General features: G+C 53.3%; 1 protein-coding gene across 1 annotated transcript; it reads right to left on the bottom strand.

The window, feature by feature from the left end:
- Positions 1–401: 401 nt before the first annotated feature.
- EFTUD2 (elongation factor Tu GTP binding domain containing 2) lies at positions 402–21994 on the bottom strand. Its single transcript, XM_042021601.1, has 28 exons — positions 21931–21994; positions 21652–21757; positions 20736–20901; positions 20210–20288; positions 18092–18167; positions 17500–17565; positions 17196–17231; positions 16309–16399; positions 15362–15444; positions 14739–14905; positions 13592–13716; positions 11951–12014; positions 11501–11591; positions 10560–10695; positions 10144–10271; positions 8921–9114; positions 8672–8783; positions 8309–8449; positions 7764–7865; positions 7157–7239; positions 5415–5501; positions 5032–5158; positions 4478–4565; positions 4012–4130; positions 3517–3611; positions 2604–2757; positions 1565–1672; positions 402–996 (listed from the first exon to the last, which is right to left on the bottom strand). Exons 2-28 carry the CDS (start codon positions 21754–21756, stop codon positions 901–903), a joined length of 2919 nt encoding a protein of 972 aa, XP_041877535.1. The 5' UTR covers position 21757; positions 21931–21994; the 3' UTR covers positions 402–900.
- Positions 21995–22046: the final 52 nt, after the last annotated feature.

Raw genomic sequence — 22046 nt, 5'->3', positions numbered from 1 at the left:
GGAGGGCAGGAAATGTCCCCAGGAGATGTAAATCAGTCCTGGTTCCACAGCACGTACTTGGGACTGAACTGGGGCAGAGTTCAGAGAGAGAGACAGAGCAGGGGAGAGGAGAGGGAGCACCAAAAACCTTTCAGAGGATGAGCAGCTGATGAAATCCCTGAAAACTCTGCAAGATTGAGTGAGAAAGGAAAAAAATAGGCCTGGGCTGGCTGGTGCGTTCATTAGCACAGGAGTGGGATAGCCAGGAGACATGAGTCCTTGGGACTGGGACAGTGCTGAGGCCAGGGGCAACTGGGGCTGAGGATGTGGGAAATCAGGACAGTGTGTACTGGAAGCACTGGGACAGCAGAGCCTCCCCCAGCACTGCCATGTCTGGGCACCATCAGACTAAGCCGAGCCTGGAAGTTTGTACTAAGTGTTTACAAGGGTTCAAAAAAAGGGGTACAAAAAGGTGAAAGCACACTCATCTCTCCTCCTGGGGAGGTTGGTAGAAGCAATGCCCCCCCCAGCATCCCTCCCACCAACCCCCCTTTCTCAGCTGCCTGAAATGCTTGACACAGTTGAGGCCCAGTCCTCAGGAATCCATATTCACACTGCTCAGCTCCGTGTGCTGGAGGAGCCTATCCAAAGGGAAAACCTCGCTGGAGGCAACAGCAGCTGGAGCCTGAATGATACAGAGTGGATCAGGGCTCTGGGTCTGGGCTGCTGCCTGTATGGAGAATGCCCACAGCTGGTCCATGAATGCCCAGGGAGACTCCTACAGCCATGGAAGAACAACCTGAGGAGCAGCTCCCTGCCTGCCCTGAGCCTCCAGGAGCCAGAGCTGGGCAAGCAGGGATGGGGAAGGACCAGTGGATGCCAGCCAGGGCTCGGGTCAGCCCCCATGCCAGGGCAGCAGGTTCACATGGGGTAGTTGAGAACGACATCTTGCTTGGCCAGTTCCAGCAACATAGGGTCGTCGAAGAACTTGCTGATGCTCACGTCCTCACTCAGGCCCTGCAGGGTAACACAAAGCCAGGGTTATTCCCCGTACAGCCACTGCCCAGAGAGCCCACTGAAGAGACCCTGGGTCCTGCAGAAAGATAAATTTCCAGGCTCCAATAAAGGCACGAGGTGCTTCTCTGCAGCTTGAGGGCATCTAACAACCCTCAGGAACCTGCAAACGTGGTTTCTGCTGCTGAGCACATTTACCAGCTCACTGCCCTCCCACAGGGGAGCTTGATTCCCTCTGCAGCCCTGGGAGCCCCTCAGCCCAGCTCACTAAACCAGCACAGAAACCAGTTCCTGCTGTTTCTGGTGGACAAGGGGGCTACACCAGGCCACTGAGGGGTCAGAGGGGCTGGGGAGGGAGCGGGGCTCAGCAGAGGCCACAGGATCCTGTTTTTGGCTGGAGTCACTGATGGGACCGACAGGCTCTGACAGGCAGCACGGGCAAGTCCTGGGGCACAAAGGACATCAGACCACTCTGGGAACACAGAGGGGACGTGGCACACCTGAGGGACAACACTGCAAGAGCTCAGCTGCTGGGACAGAGGGACACTACAGGGATTTGTCCCAGACCTACCTTCCTACGCCTGGTCTTGATCATGAACTCCCTGGCCAGGTGTGGGGCTGGCTGCGGCTCCAGCGGCCGGATGACGATGCTCTTGTCCAAGGGGTCACCAGGCACAATCTGAAACACAAGGTCAGGATGTGAGCGCAATGTTGGGGCTGGCTCAACCTCCTGGAGACCCCAGCTGCAACAGGAAACACCCCTGGGCCCCACAGACATCCCAACACCCCGTCTGCTCTCCTGGCACACACAAACTCATGTCACCGCTGGTGATTGTGCCCGTGAGAAGTCACTGATACAGCGCTGAAAACTCCAGCCAAAGACACGTCCCACCTTCCCCAGGGAGTACTGTAAGACCCCTAAACACATCCTAACAGAACAATTCATGCAAGTCCTGGTCAGCACAACCCCCTCCACAAAGCAGGCATGCTTATTGTTTCAGAGCTGAGCCTTGGGCTTTGACGTATCAACCTTCAGGCCAGGGCCCAGGGCTCAGACTGCAGCTGCTGCTCTCATGGAGCTGTACCCCAAATCACTGTGCACCTCACAGCTGTGGCTCCCACAGGACCTGATCTGCCCCAGACACAGAAGTGGCCAGAGAACAGTATTTTGTCCCAAACTTTGTTTCCTGCAGGTTTAAAACACCACTTCTGAGAGGCAAAGCTGAAGAGTGGCACAGATCAAACTTCCTAAGGCAGATCAGTGAGTCTGAGCCCCACACCAAGACTTCTGCTGCCCAGGCTGCAGAGCATGAAGTGGACCCAAACAGGTTCCCTCCTCCCAAGGGGGATGTGCTCTCCCCAGGCACTGCAGGATCCTGACATTCAGCCAGCAGCAGCTTTCAGGGCTCCCTCACTAGGACTGGGAGTGATGGGACTTGGAACAAAGCCCTGGCAGACGTGGACCAGCTGGTGCACAAAGCCTCCCCAAGATCCTTTGAGGATGTTCTCCAGAGCTTTCCTGCCCCGTGGGAGCTGTGGCACTGAGAGCACCTACCTGGTGCCTGATCCTACCTGTCCCTCTTCCCCACCTCCCCAGGGCACGGACTCACCTGCCAGTGGTGGAAGACAGAGAGAGAGAAGGCTTGTCCCTGTGTGTGGGTCCTCAAATCTGTCTCAAACCCAAAGGAATCAATGGCTGGGATGAAGGCTTTGATGGTGTAGAGCGGAGAGCCTGGGATCGGAGCATCCTGCGTCACGTGGCCTCTGCAAACGTGTCAAAGGATTGGTCTTCCTTTGTGTCACAGAGTCATGGAATGGGCTGGATGGGAAGGGACCTTGAACCCCACACAGCTCCATCCCCTCTACCGTGGGCAGGGACACCTTCCCCTATCCCAGCGTGCTCCAAGCTCCATCCAACCTGGCCTTGGACACTTCCAGGGATCCAGGGGCAGCCACAGCTGCTCTGGGCACCCCCACCCTCACAGAGAAGATTTTCTCCCCAGTATTCCATCTAACCCTGCCCTCTGGAAGTGGGAAGCCATTCCCCCTTTCCCTGGCACTCCAGGCCCTTATCCAGCTCTCCTGGAGCCCCTTTAGGCACTGGAAGGGGCTCTAAGGTCTCACTGGAGCCTTCTCTTCTCCAGGCTGAACCACCCCAGATCTCCCAACCCGTTTTTATAGGGAAGTCGCTCCAGCCCCCTGAGCATCTTCCCAGCCTCCTCTGGAGCCACTGGAAGAGGCCCAAGTCCTTCCTGTGCTGGGGCCCCAGGTCTGAGCACATCCCTTTGTACCTTCTCCTCTCTGACACTCAGGAAGAACCAGGCACAACCCAAAGGCTGTGCATGATCCTGAACATCCCTCCCTGCACTGCTCAGGGCCAGGATCAGTCAGGAGGCTTCCAGCTGTCACTTCATGCAGACTTCACCCTCTGCACCAGTGCCAGGACTGTGGAACTCTCCAACAGCCCAGATGCCAACGCTGCTGCTTTGCAAACCCCCACTGCTGGCAGCGGGAGCGGCTCACCTGCGCCGGGCCAGCACCGTGTACACGGCGGACACGCAGTCGGCAGGGGCCTGCACCTCCACGAAGTAGTAGGGCTCCATCAGGCGAGGGGTGGCCTGTGAGGGGACAGGGACACGAGCCACTGAGCACCAGCACCGGCACAGCTCAAGTTCTCTGGTCAAACCCAGTGCCTGATGGGATTACAGGGATCCTGCTGCCCCATGGCTGCCCAAACCAACATCACAAACACTGGAAGGACATTTTTTTCCCTCTGGCTATGAGTCACATGCCTCTCTTCTGCCCATGCCCACCCTTGCCAGCAAGCCCAGCAGGAGCAAGAAGGGAAGAGCGAGCAGAAGCACACCAGTTTCCATCCAGGCTGGAACATGACTGCCTGTAGGACTCGTGTGCCAGCCCACAAGGGCGCTGGGGACACTCATGGGTGAATGAGTCAGTGTGAGCCCACATCCCGGGGCAGATCCGTGGGGACCAGCCCAGCACACAGCAAACCCTCACCATGAGGAAGGCAGAGTACACAACCCTGCGGGCTGTGGGGATGATCTGCCCTCCACCTCGGTGCAAGGGCTCCTGAGCAATCACCGCGTCCAGGATCTTGAACTTCACGTTGCGGATCACTGCAAAGGGAGAAATGACAGCCAGTGACTCCAGGGGACGTCTCTGCCAGCACCAACCACATCCCCAGATGCCCAAATGCCCAGAGCCACCAGCAGTTCTCCTAAATTTAATTCCAGCAGGGAAAGCATGACCACATCATAACCCTGCATATCAGAGAATCACGGAATGATTCGGGTTGGAAGGAGCCTTGAAGCTGATCTAGTCCAACTCCTTGCCACGGGCAGGAACACCTTCCACTAGACCAGGCTGCTCCAAGCCCTGCCCAGCCTGGAACACCTGACTGCTTAGAGATGGAAGAATTCAATCAAGACCTCATTATCTCAATTTCCCCGTAGGTCCCACTTACATTCATCACAGAGGGGCCCTTCCCTGGTCCCCCACTGGAAGCCCTGCACGATGCTGTCCTTCACCGAGCCCAGCAGAGACTTGTCTACCTAGAAACAGACAGACAGACAGACAGACAGCTTCAGAGACCACACCTCATCACAGCTACTAACACACATTACCCAGTGTTTAAAAGCCAGTTTCCAAAAGAGCAGCAATGTCCCCATGTGCCCCCAATGTCCACTCCTCCCTCCACAGCTCAAGAGCATGAGCATTATGTAATTTCTAGAGCACTATAAATTAAGAGACAATGTTTTGGTGATCCTGAAAGGCAAGGCCACTAGTTGCAAATTTTGGCAATTTGAGGACATTGGCCCAAACAGCAACACCTGAAAAATAACAGGTGACCTGGTAACCAGTGTAGGATCATTGTGGGGAAAGTGCAGCAGGTCTGAGCTGTGGCAAACAATGAACACCCCAAAGGCACCAGGCCCTTGCTGAAAGTTCTGGGAGAAGTGGGCACCTCCTGGCACCACAGAACAAAGGTCTCACTGAAGAGTGGCCCCCACTCCTCACCTCTGAGGGCAGGGTGTCATCTACCAGGATGTTTGGGCCAGTGGCGTCTGGCCCGAAGGCCCAGATGGAACGGGCAGCCAGCAAATCCCAGTCGTATTTGGTCTGGAAGAATTCACCCAGCTTCTTTCTGATAGGAGAGAATGGGAAGAAGCTTTAGGAGCAAGAATCCAACCTGCAGTCAGGACGTATTTACAACCCTGTTCCCTTCAGGTACAAAACAGTCCCAGCCAGGGATGCTCACGGACTGGCTGGCACGAAAATCAGAGCAGGATCTCTGCCTAGAGGCTGCTGCCTGATACTGTGCACCCTGCAGATCCCAGCATTCCCTTTTTCCCCAGTTATTTACTTTTGGCTGGATTCCTGCTCTCCCAGATCACTCATACCTGTTCCACGTGATCTGCACCACTTCGTTCTCAATGTCCTCTGCCAGTCCCTTCTCCAGGGGCTCAGCAATCATCGTGATCTTGTTCCTGAGGAGAGACAGCCACGACCAGCCACAGTGAGGGAAATGGGAGTAACTGGGAAGACCTCAGGGACTGGCAGCCCTGCACTGCCAAGAAAGACACTGAGGGGCTGGAATGTGTCCAGGGAAGGGAACGGAGCTGGGAAGGGGCCGGAGCACCAGGAGGGGCTGAGGGAGCTGGGGGGGCTCAGCCTGGAGCAAAGGAGGCTCAGGGGGAACCTTCTGGCTCTGCACAACTCCTGACAGGAGGGGGCAGCCGGGGGGGGGGGGTTGGGCTCTGCTGCCAGGGAACAGGGACAGGAGGAGAGGAAGCAGCCTCAAGTTGAGCCAGAGGAGGTTTGGGTGAGATATTAGGGAAAATTTCTACACAGAAAAGGTTGTAAAGGCCTGGCACAGACTTCCCAGGGCAGTGGTGGAGTCATCATCCCTGGAACTGTTCAAAAAACACGTGGATGTGGCACTTGTAGACATGGTTTAGTGGTGAACATGATGGTGGTGCTGGCTTGACAGCTGGACTTCATTTAGGGTCTTTTCCAACCTTAATAACTGCACCATTCTGTGACTCTCTGACTGCACCCAGCCTGGACGTGGTTGGGTTGATGAAGCCACCTGCACCCATTGCTGTTCCTGTGTTCTTGTGAACACAGCCCAGGTGCTCAACAACTTCTCTCTGAAGCCTGTTCAGCCCCAGAAAGAGACAGCTGAGGGACAGCCTTGCTCCAGCCCTCCTGTCCCATGTCCAGCCCCTGTCCACTGCAGGAGGGAGCCCATGGGCCAGGCAAAGTGCCTCTGGGGGCTGTGTCTGACACACCAGATGCTGCCTCAGAGAACCCTCCAACACCTGAAACCCGCCCCCAGCACAGGTCATTCCATGTGCCCAGAACATCAAAGCCTGACCTAAGACTGGGAACAACCTGGTCTGGTGGAAGCTGTCCCTGCCTACAGCAGGGGCTGGAACTGGATGGTCTTTAAGGTTGCTTCCAACCCAAACCATCCTGTGATTCCATGAAGACTGGAACCTCTCTGTTCCCAGAAATAAGGAAATGCCAAACATGGCAAGATTGTCTCAGAATAAAGGAAGGCAAGAAGAACAGAAACCACAGGGGAACACAGGAGAGCCAATGTCAGCAGATCATGATTTCTCTGAAAATTCAGGTATGGCAACAATCCTGTGCACAGAGATCTCCATGTTCCCTCCCAGGCCTCCCTCTTTCAATCACATGCACTGTGAGGTGTTGGAGGAAGGAGATGAGAGCAGCTGAAAGGCTCCAGGGCATCACTGGGAAGAACAAATCCAAGATTATGTATGGATAAGAGAAGAGCTTTGGCTCATGAAATTGTTTGGGGATTTACTGAAGGCAGCACAGGGCCCTTTGGCACCTGCCCCAGGATCCCAGAACAGCTCTCACAACTGCTGAGGTGTGACACTTAGGTAAAAAGGAGGATGTGGATCTGTTTATTCCCTCCATTCTCAGAGCTCCTACACAGCACAGGAACATCCCTGGGACTCTGGTGTGTTCCTGAGGAGTTCAGGTCAATGGGACACTGCTCACTCAGGCATGTGCCACTTGTGTGGACAACAGCCAGTGGGAACAGCCCCCTTGGAGGGGACAGACCCTCCCTCTGCCCCCTCCCATGCCCAGCTTGCCCAGGGGCCCTTACTTCTTGTTGGGTGTCTCAGCAAAGCACTTCAGGGAGGATGTTTCCACCACTGTCTCACAGAATGTCACCACTGGATCAGCCACCTACAAGAACAAAAGGTTTGTAAGGTTTCCAGTATTTTTTTGTTTGTAAAAAGACTGTTTGAAACCTCAGAACACCTACAAGGAAAAACCTACAAGGAAAAACCGGTTCAGCTGGCAGTGTTTTAAATCAGTGTCGTGTATGAAGCACTGAGGCTGCACAGGCAGCTTCACTAATTCCTTCATTCAAATGAGACAGGAGAATTTAAATCCAATTCCAGGTATGAAAAATTCTGCTAAATTTATTTATTTGATGCTAGCCAGGCAATGGCTGAAGCACAGGGGACGGCTGGAATATGGAAAACTCCTCTCCAAGCCCGTGTGCAGTCTCTCAGTCCCAGTGGTGTCACAGTGAGGCTCTAAGAGGCCCTTTTACACCCTAACAGCTTTTTTTTATTACTTTTACAGGAGCGTGACAAAATCCATGCTGTATGTTCAGGCAGGTTCATTTTCTCATCGTTCTGATACAGGGAAACAAAACCCTGTCCAGGGTTTCCAGTGGGAAAAGCCCTCTCTCATTCCCTCACCTTGATGTCAATCTCGGAGTACATCTTGCGCAGATCATGCATCACACAGTCCAGGTACAGCTCTCCTGTTCCCAGGATCACGTGCTCCCCAGACTCTTCCACCTGGAAGACAAGAGAGGGATTCAGCTGGCAGGCCCCCTGCTCACAGCTCCTGCCTGCTGGGCTCCTACTCGAGCCTGAGGAAGGATCAGCCTTAAATACACTGGTTGGAGTCAGAACACCCCAAGGAAAGCTCCCAGAGCCTTTGCCAGCAGGAAGTGCTGCTGGGCTCTGCAGAAAGCTGCTTCCCTGGCACAGCAGGGTGGGTGTTTTTCTGCTGGATTTACACTTTTCTGCTATTTCTACATAATTTATGAGATCAACTGAAACAGCACGGAAAGACCCACAACAAACATAACCTATAGTAAAAAACGGATTATTTTGAAGCTCAGCCCAGAGGCTGCCCCCAGCACAGGCTGGAAACACCCACGCACACAGAATCACAGAACAGCTAAGGCTGGAAGGGACCTCTGGAAATCATCTAATCCAACTGCCCCCAGCAGTACCTTGGTTGTAAGTGAGGGGTAGCTCTTGTTGACTTTGCGGAGACCATCGAGCATTTTGGGCAGCTCTGAGGGGTTCACTGGCTCCACGGCTATTTTGATAACAGACGTGGTGTTGAACTTCAAGGGACGGAAGATCTGAGCCTGCAACCAGAGAGGACAAAGAGCTGAAACTGCATCCCTTTATGTCCTCAGGGTAAGACACAGTATGTGAAGCTCTTCTCTCTCCCTCAGTGGCTCTTGTGCCCTGGCACCGTGGCAGACAGGGATTCTTTAACCCCACCAGCTCCCACCAGGGGAGCTTTTGGGATGTAGCCCATCACCTGCCTCCCTGGAAGGCTGAGCAATGCCAGCCAGGCACGGTACCTCCTCATTGCCCCGAGGCTCCGTCACTGTCGCCGTCTTCACTATGGGCTGGTCCACGCCCTCGATCAGCACCCAGTTGCCAGCAGGAACCCTGTTCACCTCAATGTGATACCTGAAAGGCAGGAGAGCACCACTGCAGCCTCAGACCTTCCAGTGCCCTCCTCCTCCCTCTCCCTGGCAGCTCTCCCTCCCTCCCAGTCCCTCAGCTGACTCCTCTCCCAACGAGCACGTTGCCAGAGCTTCCCGTACCTTGCAACGGAGATCCAGAGGCGTCCAACGGTGCAGATCTGGGAATCCTCCTCATCTTCCAGGGTGTAGTTTTCCCCAAGGACCTTCACAGGCTGCCCAGCGTGGATGGTGCCGCTGAGCACCCTGCCAAAGGCGTGGAACTGGACACCATCATCAGTGCTGTACATTTTGGTTGTGTGACACATCAAGGGACCCTTCCCGTGACACAGAGAGAGAGAAATGAGCCTCTTTCAAAACACAGTCAAGAAACTGACACAGACCTGGCGGGACTGGACTTTGATGATCCTTGTGGATCTCTTCCAACCCAGAATATTCTATGATTTGTGGATAAAAGGGATTAATGGGCTGGAATTTAGAAATAATTGTTTTGATTTGCCAAGTCCTTTAGTTCCTGGCACTTGAAGCCCTGCATCTCCTTGCCCTGTATGGAAAGCCCTGGAATGACCATGGTGGACTCTTCTGGAGCTCCTGTCCTTATTCTTGTAGAGCAGCAAATAGTGGTTGGGACAAAGCCATGAGGAGAAATGTCACCTGCTGGCCTGCAAACCTACTCAGGGCAAAGCACCTGAGCCCCCCCAGATCACAGCTTCCAGTGCCACAAGGTCACTTCACACTAGTGATGTGGTGACAGTCACCACTGTGGAGTTTAATGTGGATAATCACAACTCATTAAAAAAAGATATTTAATTTTCTCTGCAGACATCAGAGCAAAAGTCGCAGGCAAATTCCTCACTCAGCTGCCAGCGTTGGTGGCTCCAGACAACTCTGAATGACAGCTCAGTGCAAGCTGTTGGAGGAGGAAGGGTTTGCAGGGCTGGGAGAGGAAAGGTGCTGACTAACTAACACAGGGTTATTTTTATCAGCACCATGCAGTTTTTTAGAGTTTGGAGAGAGAATCAAACTTCAAGGAAAAGGGACAAAAAGACTGCAAAAGGACACAAAACCACCCTGCAGCTCCCACGTGCTCTGGAGTCCTGACCTAGTCCTGTTCCTCTCTGAACACTGTGAAACAATTCCCTCTCTCCAGGGCTGCCCTGGCAGGCAGCTGAAGCTCCATGGAGCGAAGAGATTTGTTCCAGTGTCGGATGAGAGGTTTCAGAGTGCTGCAAGTCAAATCTGTGCAGATGGCTGGCTGGGAGGCAGCTGCCCTGGCAGGACAGGGGGAGCAGGGCCTGTTTGCCTTGGTTTTGCACACTCAAGAGTCAACACAGGAGTCTCCTTACGTCAGGGTCGCACTCGCTCATGGCCTCCCCCAGGTCGGAGTCCACGCCGCCGGTGTAGGTGTGCTCGATTTTTGTCTTGGCCCCCACCTTCGGGGAGGGGATGTGCTGCACACACATGTCCACAAAGCCTGCAACAGGAACACTTGGTGAGGAAAAGGTTAACCAGTGTGGAGGAGAGAAACGGACTCCATAAACACAAGGCAAAGCCAGGGTGACTGCAGCACACGCAGCAGCAGGGGAGAGGTGAGCAGTGTCCAGGCTGTCCTAGGGGCAAGCGGCCTCATAGTTTAGATTTGGGAAACTGAGCAGGATCTGTGCAAGTTAGCACTCCTTGGCCAAAATATAACCCTTGACTCTTGGTGGGAGGTATTGGGGACATAAGGAGGATTGTGGAGGGGAAGACAAACAGCTTTTACCTGTGAACTCCCCAAAGAACTTCTTGCAGACGAGCCGCAGGAGGGGCCGGATGTTCAGTTTCAGTTCCTCCTTGGTCAGGTGGATGCCAAGCTCATCCAGAGTCCTGGGCAGGGTCGTGTCCACGTCCCCCACCACCTGCAAGACAACAAGTCCCACTCTCAGGTTCACTGTGGGGGTCCCTGTCAGTAGTTCCCCAGTGCAGCATCACACACCAGCCACCACCCTCAGGGCTCTGCACCTGCACTGCTTTAGAGCTCACACGAGAGCCAGATGGGTCAAATCATAGAATCATGGACTCATTAAGGCTGGAAAAGCTCTCTAAGATCATCGAGGCCAATCATTCCCCCAGCACTGCCAAGGCCACCACGAACCCATGTTAGTCCCCAAGTGCCACATCCACATGGCTTTTAAGTCCCTCCAGGCATGGTGACTCCACCACTGCCCTGGGCAGCTGTGCCAGGACTGGATAAGCCTTTGGGGGAAGAAATTTTCTCTAATCTCCAATCTAAATCTCCCTTGCACAACCTGAGGCCATTTCCTCTTGTAATGTCCCTTGTTCCCTGGGAGCAGAGCCCGACCCGCCCCTGGCTGCCCCCTCCTGTCAGGGAGTTGTAGAAAGCAACAAGGTCCCCCCGAGCCTTCTTTCCTCCAGGCTGAGCTGCCCCAGCTCCTCCTCATCCCACTTGTGCTCCAAGTCTTTGCTCCAAGTCCAAGCACTGTCACTTGGCTGCTATCAAAGCACATAAGGAAGAGCAAGGACTGTTCTATTCACTGCAAATACGGGGCTGCATTTGCAAGAAATAACTATTGCTCTAAGCCCACCCTGTGCAGATTGGGACAGGAGAGTCCCACAGACACCAGACCCACCAGCCACCTCCCAGTGCCCAGCCCCAGCTGCTCCTGCCTGGAGCTGTGGGACGGAGAATGACCCACCACAGACCTGAGCCAAGATCTTGTACAGGGGCTCCAGAATGAACTCCACAAAGCTGCGCTGGGAACTGCTCGTCGGGGCCTTTTTGGTGAACTTGCGGCTGTTGGAGACCAGAGAGGTGAGGAGCAAGAACTGCAGCCTGCCAGCTCCCCTACACAGCCTCTGCTCCTCCCAGCTCCTCCTCTGCTCCCTCCCCATCCCCTGCAAAGCTGTCAGGGACATGTGGGCCAGGCTCACTCCAGATGAAGGCCAGAGGAGCCTCTCTGCTCCTGCTTGCGGGATTCAGGAGGACCATGCGGATTCACACCAGGCAGGAGGCCTGACTCAACCCTTCCCTATGATTCCCACAGGATCATAGGATCAGGAGTGACCTTGGGATGGTCATCTAGTCCACATTTTACAGGGAAAGGAGGGAAAACCCCAGGAATAAAGCAACAGACATTTGAAGAGGATTCTTACGTCTTCGGGTTGAAGTAGATGTCGCCCCAAAGCCGCTTCGCAAACTCCTGGTAATTGATGTCTCCTAAAGGAAAGGGCAAATGAAAAAGTCTCTCAGATGTCACTGCATTTCTTTTAGCTTAGAAATCTTTATTTTTTGGCTTTTAAAACAAGCCTGAGGATTCAATTTAATGAACTGATGCTGATGAATGAATGCCTCGTCCCAGTTCTGAGTGAAAGATTAAATGCTGTCCTGGGGAGACCAGGCAGAGATGAGCAGAAAGAGTCCACTGGGGATGTCCCCAGCAGCCCAGGGACACTGCAGATCACAGACTTCCCAGGAACACTCCAGTTTTCTGCTACCCACGGGGTCAGAGCTGAGGAGTGCTGCAGGAGCCCAGCTACATCTACATCTGCTGCACTTCCAAATGGGAACGCTGTGACTGCTGCTGCAGTGCCAAGGTGCTGGAACGGCCTCCACCCCTCGGCCCTGCAGGCTCAGCACCAGCATTTTCTGCCCTGCTGAACATCTCCAGGTTCCTTTCTCTTTCTCAGGAAGCACACAGCCAAACATCCAGTGCTGAAGGTGCAGTGCAGTGCTGGCTGTCACAGTGAATTTACAAATACCAGGACAGGGTGAGAACCTACAGCAGGTTCCAAACAAGCTTTTGCTGTGGGCAGATGTGTGAACACAAGGAGTTTCCTGGTGGCTGCAGTCTGGACACTTAAGCTGCTCTAACTCCTGTTAGCTGACGTGTGGTGGCTGCCCATACAATCCCTGGTGACCAGAATCCAGTATTCCCAACTCCAAGAACTCAGCTCCTGCCTGCCCAACCTGGTTGGCATCTCCTGCCAACTGTGCTGTCCTCAGCCCCCCTCAACCCCCAAGGTCTCACCCCAGCAGCTCTGAGTTAACGCTGTGACACCCAGGGAGTTCATTTACTGCTCCCAACTCTCAGGACATGTGACAGTCCTGACACCATCAGTCCCTGACCTCTACAACTTCATCCTCCCTCAGGCCAAGTTCTCTGCAAGAGCTGGCCCAGCTGCTTTACAACCTCCTTCTTCCCCTGCTCATGGCTCCTACAGATCCCCAAATTCCCCAGTGGGGGACTTCAAAAACCTGGGCTGTGCAGCTGCTAATGCCAGCACAGAGCCTGCTGCTACACGCAGCAGATTGCCTTGAGTGGGCACCTGGGGAGCAGAAAATTAAATCCAAGCCAGAAAAAGACAGTTTCTTAAAAAAGAAAGAGGGCAAGAGTGCAAAACCTTGTGGGCCAAGCTTGTGCCCAGCTGCAGCTGAGTCTCGGACTTTTGGGAAAAGGCAGGGAGAGCTTAACTGCTTCACTCCTGAGCTGCTGCTGAGGAGGCAAAGCACAACGCACACACCTGCCTTCAACTGCTTGTTATTCCTGCTTAGGGTATGTGTAAAATCTTGGCTTCTGACTCAAGAAACATTTATCAGGAGAAAATATCTTGCTAAAACTGTGGTTTTGCTTTTTAACCCCCGAGGCTCAGCTCTGCAGCACCACTCAACTCCCAACAACTCCAGAACACAAACACTGGCCGTGTGCAGAGGAAGCTGAACTGCTTCAAAAACCTCCACAAGAAAGGTTGGGGAATGAGATGTTGAAGTGCATCAGGTTTCTGGCTAATCCTCACCATATGTGTCTGCATAAATCTTTGCAAAAGACCCCAGTGTGAAGCAGATGCTGTACTGAGAGCTGGAGAAGCACACGTTCCCCAGAAGGGGAGACAGCACGAGGTTCTCGTCGGTGGAATACATGCTGAGAGGAGAAAAATAAAACCAAATCAATGTTATGAACCAAAGAAGACACTTCAACCCACTTCCCACACCCAACAGCAGTATGTGACAGGCAAGGAGCCTGCATTGCCAAAAAGCATCTTTAAACAGGCTGCAGCTTGCTTGCCATCAGAATCTCAGGGTCAGGAACATTTTCTGCCTATAAACTTCAAAGCATTAATGTGCAAAGATTTAAAGATCCTGGAACTAAAAAATTACCAGCACAAACGCTTCAGATTTTTTTATCTGGGAGAATTTTTCTTCCCATGAAAAAGCAGCCAAGTTGGTCAACCAAGTAAGGGAAAAAATAATACAGGGATAGGATTTAATCAAAACAGGTTTAATGAGCTCACAGCCGTGCTAGGCAGGGTGAATTACCCTGCTCCCAAGCTGCCTGATGCCAGCACACACTGAACAGAGACATGCCAGGGAGCTTGTGTGCAAATCCACACACACTTGAAGGGCAGAATGCTGTCAAAAAATCCCTGGATGCAGAAGAACCCACAGAAACCATGCATGGCTACCAAGATGTCCTTCCCTTCCCTGAGCAGGGCTGGCAAAAGATTTGACTGTGTCAGTATCATAACCCTTGTTTAGGAGTTGGGACAGCAAATCCTCTTTTAGATTTGTAGCAAGTATTTAGGAGCTTTGAGACATCTCAACCTCCAATCTGGGATACAACCTGGATAATTTCAGTGTACTTGAGACATTTGGGAGCACAAATTCCCTGCTCTGGTCATAGGTCCACTTTCCCTGCTTTTTAATAGAGGAAAAGTGAAACGGGGTGGGGGAAATGAAATCCCCTGGGGCTTGGCAGGAAGAGCCAGTCCTGCTTAATTCAATGTATTGGCTGAGATGAACTTCCAGTGGTTCTTCCTGGCCCATTTTCTATGATTGAACATATCAAGAGACAAACTGATGAGTTTTCAGGCACATGCAGGGCTCATTGAGAGCCATGGCACAGGGACAGCAAGCATTAACAATGCATCACCCGAGCACCCTCACCTGATCAGCCCATTAACTTCATCTACGATGTGTCTGAGTTTGTAATAAGCATCTGTGGGGGGCAGTTTCAGCTCCAGGATGAGTCTGTCGATCTTGTTGATGCACACAGTCACTGCCAGCCTCTCCTGCACCGCGTGCTTGATCAGCCTCTCTGTGTTCAGCATCACCTGTGGGGAACAGCGAGCTCAGAGCCCCAGGAAAGCCTCCACAAAATGCTCTCTGGGGCGTGAGAGGCAACCAGTGACCCTTATTCTGCTGCCAGGCTGCAGAAAAGCCCCAGCTCAGCAACCAGCAATCAGTTAATTCTCCTGAAATTCAGAAATAAGTGCCAACCCAACCAAATTCCTTGAATCCAACCCTGTGGACATCCGTGATATAAATAACCTGCTCAGTTGTAGGTATCATGGGGATGGAGATGCACACAAGTCAGACAATCAGCCTACGGGCCACAGCATCAATCAGCCTGGACACAGCAGCCAGAGGCTTGGCTGCCCTCGCTTCCCAAACCGTCCTCCAAAAACCCTTCACCCCAGAAAGCTGAACCCATCCCAGGCCTTCATGCTAAGGCAGAAGCAAAGACTCCAGAGGGAGGGATGTGACCCCCAGGAGAAGGTGGCACTCACCCCCTCGGCCGCGTCGATGAAGAGCACGACGCCATCCGAGATGCGAAGGCCGGCTGTCACCTCGTCAGAAAAGTTCACGTGACCTTCAAAACCACACAAAGGTGGGCAGTGAGAAGCACAGTGAGCCCTGGTGCAGCAGCAGCACACAGGGTGGGAAGCTGGGGGGCTCTGCAGATGCCTCTGGCTGCTGGTAGCCAGAGAGGCAGAACGGAGATGGCTCCTCCTGAGGCAGGGACCTGGGAGCAGCTGCCAGAGCTCCCCATGGGGATTCAGCTTCAGCTCTAATGCTATTTTTTGAGAATGCACACAACAATGTGTTAAACAGGCACTTTTCCTCACATTTGTGACTGTTTTCCCCACAGCTCTGTGCAAGTACTTTGGGAAAAGGAGGAAGATTTCTTCTCAAAGACAACAGATGCTTCTCCCCCCAGCCTCCTCCTGCGCTCTTACTTCCCTCATCCTGAGCTGTAGCTCAGCAGATGTGTCCCAAGACCCTCTTTCCTAAAGTTTCTTACAAGCTGATCTGTGATTATGTTCCCTCCACAGGAGCCTGTCAGAGGCTTGAGGAACTTGCTGAGTCTCACTGTGGGGCAACAGCATTTGAGCAAAGCAGGGTCCCCCTGCACATGGCAATACCTGGGAAAGGAAATTCTACCTGTGCTGCTTGAGTGAAACACCTCTTCAGCCTCACCAGCCCTCACTTAAGCCAGCTAATCACAAACAGAAGCCTGACTTCTCCCTGCTCATGGCAGGGGCTTGGAACTAGAGAGACTTTAAGGTCCCTTCACGCCAAAGCATCCTGGGGCATTATGGGTCAGTACTGCTGGAAGTGACTTCACAGGAATGAACTCAGCTGAAGGCTCAGGACTAGGCTGGGATCAGCTATAAAAAGTACAGAACAAAGCTAAGTGCTTCCCAGAGCAGGATTTTCAGGATTGCACAATCACCTGGAGTGTCAATGATGTTGAAGAGGAAAGACTTTCCTTTGGTGTCCGGCAGAACAATCGTCACTGGGGTGCTCTTGATCCCCACCCCCCTCTGAAACACAGGAAACCAGGAATACAGGTAAAGAAAAAACAAATAAAAGGACCACTATGTACAGATGCAGAAGAAGATCAAGGAAAAACCAGAAAAGTGAAAAGAAGTAAACATCCATCCAGGACATCCTGGAAGAGAGTAATAACCTCAGATCACTGAAGTGCCCAGCTCTCCCATCCGTACTGGTCAGACTGGTGAGCCACCACTACACCCTCCACACCTGATTTCAGCTGAGGAGGCAATACCCGAGACAGACTGTGGGTGTTTGTTTGTGCTTTCACCCTCTGCTGCCACCCAGTTACACCTCAAAGCACAAGACTTGATCACACAGTATAAAGTAGAACTTTAAGAAGAGGAAAAAAAAGTGTTTCAAAGAATTGTTCTGGTCACGACACAAAATAACATTCCCACTTATGCCCAACCACATGGAGTCAGAGCTGAGGAAAACAAAGAGAAATGTATTTATTTTGAAATAGGTTTTTTTCCTCATATACCACTGCTGCAAACCCCTTCCTCCTCTTTCTCTCAAAGAAAGTAAGAATTACCCCCAGACTGGGGTGACTCTGCTGTAGATTTAACATTACACAGGTTATAAAATCATGCATGGAGATGAGGGAAGGAAGTTAGATCAGGAGTCTTCCTGAGGCAAACAAGAGGAGCAGATTGTTTTACTGATAAAAAAAATAACCAAAATGTGGAAGGCACAGAAAGGCGTTAAAATGGATGAGGAAACTGCCTACAGCAACTGTGAGTAAAGCATGAGGCAACTGGATAAAATCACTACAAAACCACTCACCTCCTGCTCTGTGAACAATATATCAGTGTAGCAGAGCTGCAAAGGCAAAACAAAAATTAGAGTCTCACATTTTGGTATCAGACATTCAGTCTGAAGCAGGACACAGTAACTCTGACACATCACTAAGGTGACAAGTAAGTGACAGAAGCAGAATTAGGACTGAGCTCTGGCTTCCCAATCCTACATTCCAGTCACTGAACCACCTTGTCCCCATGCACAGTCACCCTCCCTCAGGGTGTTAAAGCCACCCCGTGTTCCCCAGGGCAGGTTCCCCAGGGCAGGAACACCCCAGGAGCTCACTCACATCCTGGTCGTAGCGCTTCCGGATTTCCGGGTGCGTCTGTTCTATCAGGCAGTCAACAAAACACGTCTGGAAAAGAGCAGAGACAGGAGGAGCCTCCCTTCAGACAGACACAAACACAGCCCCATCCCTCCAGCAGCAGCACAGAGCACGCTGAGCAGGATACTGCAAAACCTACAAATTCAACCCACAAAAAAATCTACACATTTCACAGGGAAATGCAGCACCAGGACAAGGGGGAATGGCCTTAAGCTGGAGGAGGACAAGAAATTCCTCCCTGGGAGGGTGGGCAGGCCCTGGCACAGGGTACCCAGAGCAGCTGGGGCTGCCCCTGGATCCCCGGCACTGTCCCAGGCCAGGCTGGACAGGGCTTGGAGCACCCTGGGATAGTGGAAGGTGTCCCTGCCCATGGCAGGGGGTGGGACTGGATGGGCTTTAAGGTCCTTCCAACCCCATCCATCCTTGGATTCTATAAATAAGTGCATGAGCAGGAGGAGCAGAAGGTGCTGCTGCAGAGAACCAGGGGCCAGGAGGGCTGGCAAAGCAAACAGAGAGGTCACCATCACCACTCCTGTACTTTGGATATTCCCAGTACCTTGCCATGGTGAAGGTGCCCACACAGAGTCACATTCCGGATCAGCTCCGAGTTGTCCATCAGATCTGCCAGGAAACTGCAGCAACAAAACACAAAAGACTGTTGGAGGCTTCTGCTGTGTCTAAGAAAAGCAGGTGCCGCTTCAGCTACATTTTCTATCCAAGGTGCCCCCTGAATCCCCGCCAAACTTTTATCCTGCCAATGCCCTGCGGAGGAAGAATCCCACTTTCCAGATGGGGAGGACAAGAGAGTTGGAGTCCCAGACAGATGGCAGTGGGTGGGAGGATACGGAGCTGGTAAAGCTGCCAGCAATGGAATATTATTGAATATTTTCCTTCTCTTCTAGTCAGTACTGGAGCAAAAGTCACATCCATGTTCTCAGATGATGAAGCACTTCCACTGAAACCATGGCAGGCAGGCAGGTAAACCATGGTACTGGATAACAAGCACCCCACGGAGCTTTGAAAGCAGCCAGGGGCTCCACAGACCATTAATTCTGATTTTCAAGTCTTAATACAGTGACATTCCAGGGACTCAAGGAATTAAGTCTTTTTCAAATCAGAAGCTGAGCTGGGTAATGATGAGCTGGTCACTTCTGGATGGATGCTGGCCAAAAGATAATTGAGATCCTAAATTACCACCCCTAAAAAATAATGGGAGGCTATAAAACATGCAGCCACTGCCAGAGGCTTGCAGAGAGTAAGTGCTGTCAAATAATCTCCTTTTTAAACAGATTAAATTTTCACTGATGCAATAGACTTCTTAATGTCAAATGTTTTGATTAAGAGCTAAAAAATACAGCAATCAATACTAACCCCGATTAAAACCTTCCTAATTGGTCTGAAAATAAGGCTAAATGGGAAATCAATACCAAGCTTGCAGGTTTCTGGCTACATCCCACAAGGAATTTCTCTTGGCCCCATGCTAACCATTTATATCAACAAACAGGAGGAAAAGGAATTAATTACAAATGGAATGAGCAGAGCACACAGGGATCAGGGAAGGGGTGGATAATGCAGAGCCCAGGTCAGCGACTGAGCCAAAGCAAGGGCTGAGAAAAACCAGCCCCAGCAGCTCTTGGGCTCTGCTCCAGCTCTGCTGAACCCCTCCAGGCAGCTGAGGGACCCCTGACTGAACAGCAGCTCCAGGAACATCCTGTCCCCTCTGGAAAACACGAGGCTGCTGGGTGCCAGGCACAGGGACTGCTCACCACCAGGGACCTGCTGCTCAGCCACACCTGGTCCTGGGATCCACACCTGGAGATGAACATTTAAAACTGGGAAAAGCCCTGACTGGCCATGAAGTGGTGAGTGGAGAGATGAGCCCAAGGAGACTCCCACAGCTCCATCTGCTCATGCCAAAGAGAGACACCACACACACACACAGGGACACGGACCCTCCACCCACCACAACATCAGACTTTTAACAGAAAAAGCAAATGATGCTTTTCATTCCATAGAAAACTCATGTGAGATATTACATCTCCAATTTTTAATGCATTTGGAAATTTTTCCAGGAGGTTTTCTCCCAGCCCTGGTGTCCAAGAAGCTGCTTTGGGACAAAACCAACACACCCAGGCAGCAGAGCTGCAGTGTCCTGCTGACTGCACAGCACTCTGCACTCACCCAGCAGCATAAAAATTCCCAGTGGAAACTGGAACAGTTCCTAATCTGAGACTGGGATCAACCCAAAATGTCCCAATATGATGTGTGCTACAGGTTGGCCAGGGAAGCTGTGGCTGCCCCATCCCTGCCAGTGTCCAAGGCCAGGTTGGATGGGGCTTGGAGCAACCTGGGATAGTGGAAGGTGTCCCTGCCCATGGCAGGGGTGGGATTGGATGGATTTTAAGGTCCCTTCCAATGCAAATCATTCCAAGAATGTTTCCTGAGCCACAAGCTGTTGCTATGGAGCTTTATCTCAGCCCCTGAGGTGAGATTCTCCTTTTGTGTCCAACCCTGCCCTGTGCTGCTGGTGGGGAGGGAAAACGTCGGTGAGATGGTCTGTCCTGCACTTCCTCTTGTTTTGGGTTCAGAACCTGGGAATTGGCTGCTCTCAGGTCTGTGCTGGGGTCAGTAAGACAAAAGCCCCCAGATCTGCCTCCCCCAGCCCCACACTCACTCCATTTCGTAGACAGTGACCGGCAGCGTCTGCTCCATCAGGGAGAACTTCTTGGTTTTCACAGGTTTGATAATGGGCTCTGAAACAAGAGAAAGAACAACAAACTGTTCCCAGAGCCCCCAAACCAGCAGGGTCAGGAGTGGCCCCCAGGAATGGGGAGTTTTGCCGACAACCCCTCGATTTTCCAGCTGACAGCTTCTCTCAGCTGCATGGGATGGTCACTGCAGGGCCCTTCCAGCTGGATCATTCCAGTGTAGAGGGGCCAAAGGAGATGACTTTAATGCAGTTACTTTTTCCTTAAAGAGCTTCCCAGTCTCTGCTGACTCCTGTTCTTCCGAAAACACGTTTGTTCGGATTTGCAAAAATCACAAGTGCCTAAATCTGCACACATCAGCCAAAGAGCTCCTGAGGCTACGAGGGGACTCCAAAGAGGCAGGAAGGAAGGGAATATTATTTCCCCTTTCCAGGGATCCATTAAGAGCCTTCTCCTCCCTCCACCCCCTCTCACAGCTCCCTCCCCACTCACCAGTGAGTGGCTGTGTGTCCTCCTCCTGCACAATGGTCTCCACCTCAGGCCCATAGACCTCCTCTGCTGTGGGGTAGTACTTCTTATCCTCGTGCAGCACCACCTCCATCCCGGGGTGCTCCTCATCGTGCTCCCCCATGTCATCATCATCATCATCATCCTCCAGCTGCAACCAAGACTCACCCTCAGCTGCTGCAGAGCCACCCAAGGGAACAGCCCTGGGGTCACTCCCGAGCGAGGGACTCCCAGTGCAGCCCCAGCATCCACAGAGGTGCCCTGGGAGCAGCTCCTGGATGAGCAGCACGGCTCTTCCCACAGCACCTGGATCAGTAACAGCCCCTGGGCTTGCAGGGACACCCGCACAGGCAGCAACTCACACAGACAACAGCCACACAGAGCACAACACAACAGCTACACCCGGGTAACACAGCCCCACCCCACACCGACCAGCAGCAGATGGGAAGGGGCTCCCTCGTTTCCCCCCTGGGGCAGCCCCTCCGCTCCCCCCATCCTCCTTCCATTCCCTGGTGGCCGTGGGCTCTTGCTCTGCCTCCCCCTGGCTCCCTGCTGCAGCCTCAGCTCCCTCCTGAGGGGCTCCTGAAGGAACACGGACCCTCCATGGGACTGACACCAAAACCAGCCGAACACAGCCCGAGCCGCAGGAGCTCCCCGTCCCCACCGCGATTCCAGCAGGACCTTTGTCATTCCCTTTCCCCCAGGAAGGGATTTTGTCAATTCAAAATTTAAACACCAAACCCACTCCGAGCCGTGCCATTCAGACGCCAGCACTGCCCGGTCTCACCGGACCCCGCACGGGGCAGGAGCAGCCGCGGGCCCGTCCCCGCTCAGGCTCCGGCCAGGACGAGCCCCGCCGGCTCCGGGAGCCGCTGCCCCTCCTCCCCTCCACCGCACTCACCTCGTCCAGGTCTTTGGACTCTCGGCCCAGCTCGTCGTCATCATCGTCCGAGTCCAGCTCGGGCCCGATGTAGTTCCCAAACTCGTCGTACAGGTCGGTGTCCATGCTGGGGGGCGGGAAGAGGGTCGGTGGGAGCGCAGAGACCGGGGGCCGCTGACCGAACGCACTCGGGGGCCGCGGCCGTGCCACACCGGGGGGCCCGGCCCTGCCCCGGCGCCCAGCTCCCGGCCACAGCCCCGTTCCTGCCCGAAGCCCCAGCCCGGCCCCGCTCTCCCTCACCTGCCCCGGCCCCGCTCCCGCCGCTGCTCTCGCCGGCGCCGCCGCTGCCGAAGGCCCCCGGGCTGCCCTCACCGCCTGTCGCGACAGAGCGTCCCGCGCTCTCCGGCAGGGCCGTG

This window comes from Corvus kubaryi, unplaced genomic scaffold (genome assembly GCF_017639235.1).
Source record: "Corvus kubaryi isolate FWS band 111438036 unplaced genomic scaffold, C.kubaryi_AGA036_p1.0 37152, whole genome shotgun sequence".
Lineage (NCBI taxonomy): Eukaryota > Metazoa > Chordata > Aves > Passeriformes > Corvidae > Corvus > Corvus kubaryi.
The sequence above is the reverse complement of the archived record's forward strand: the minus strand, read 5'-3'. Positions and strand labels throughout refer to the sequence as shown.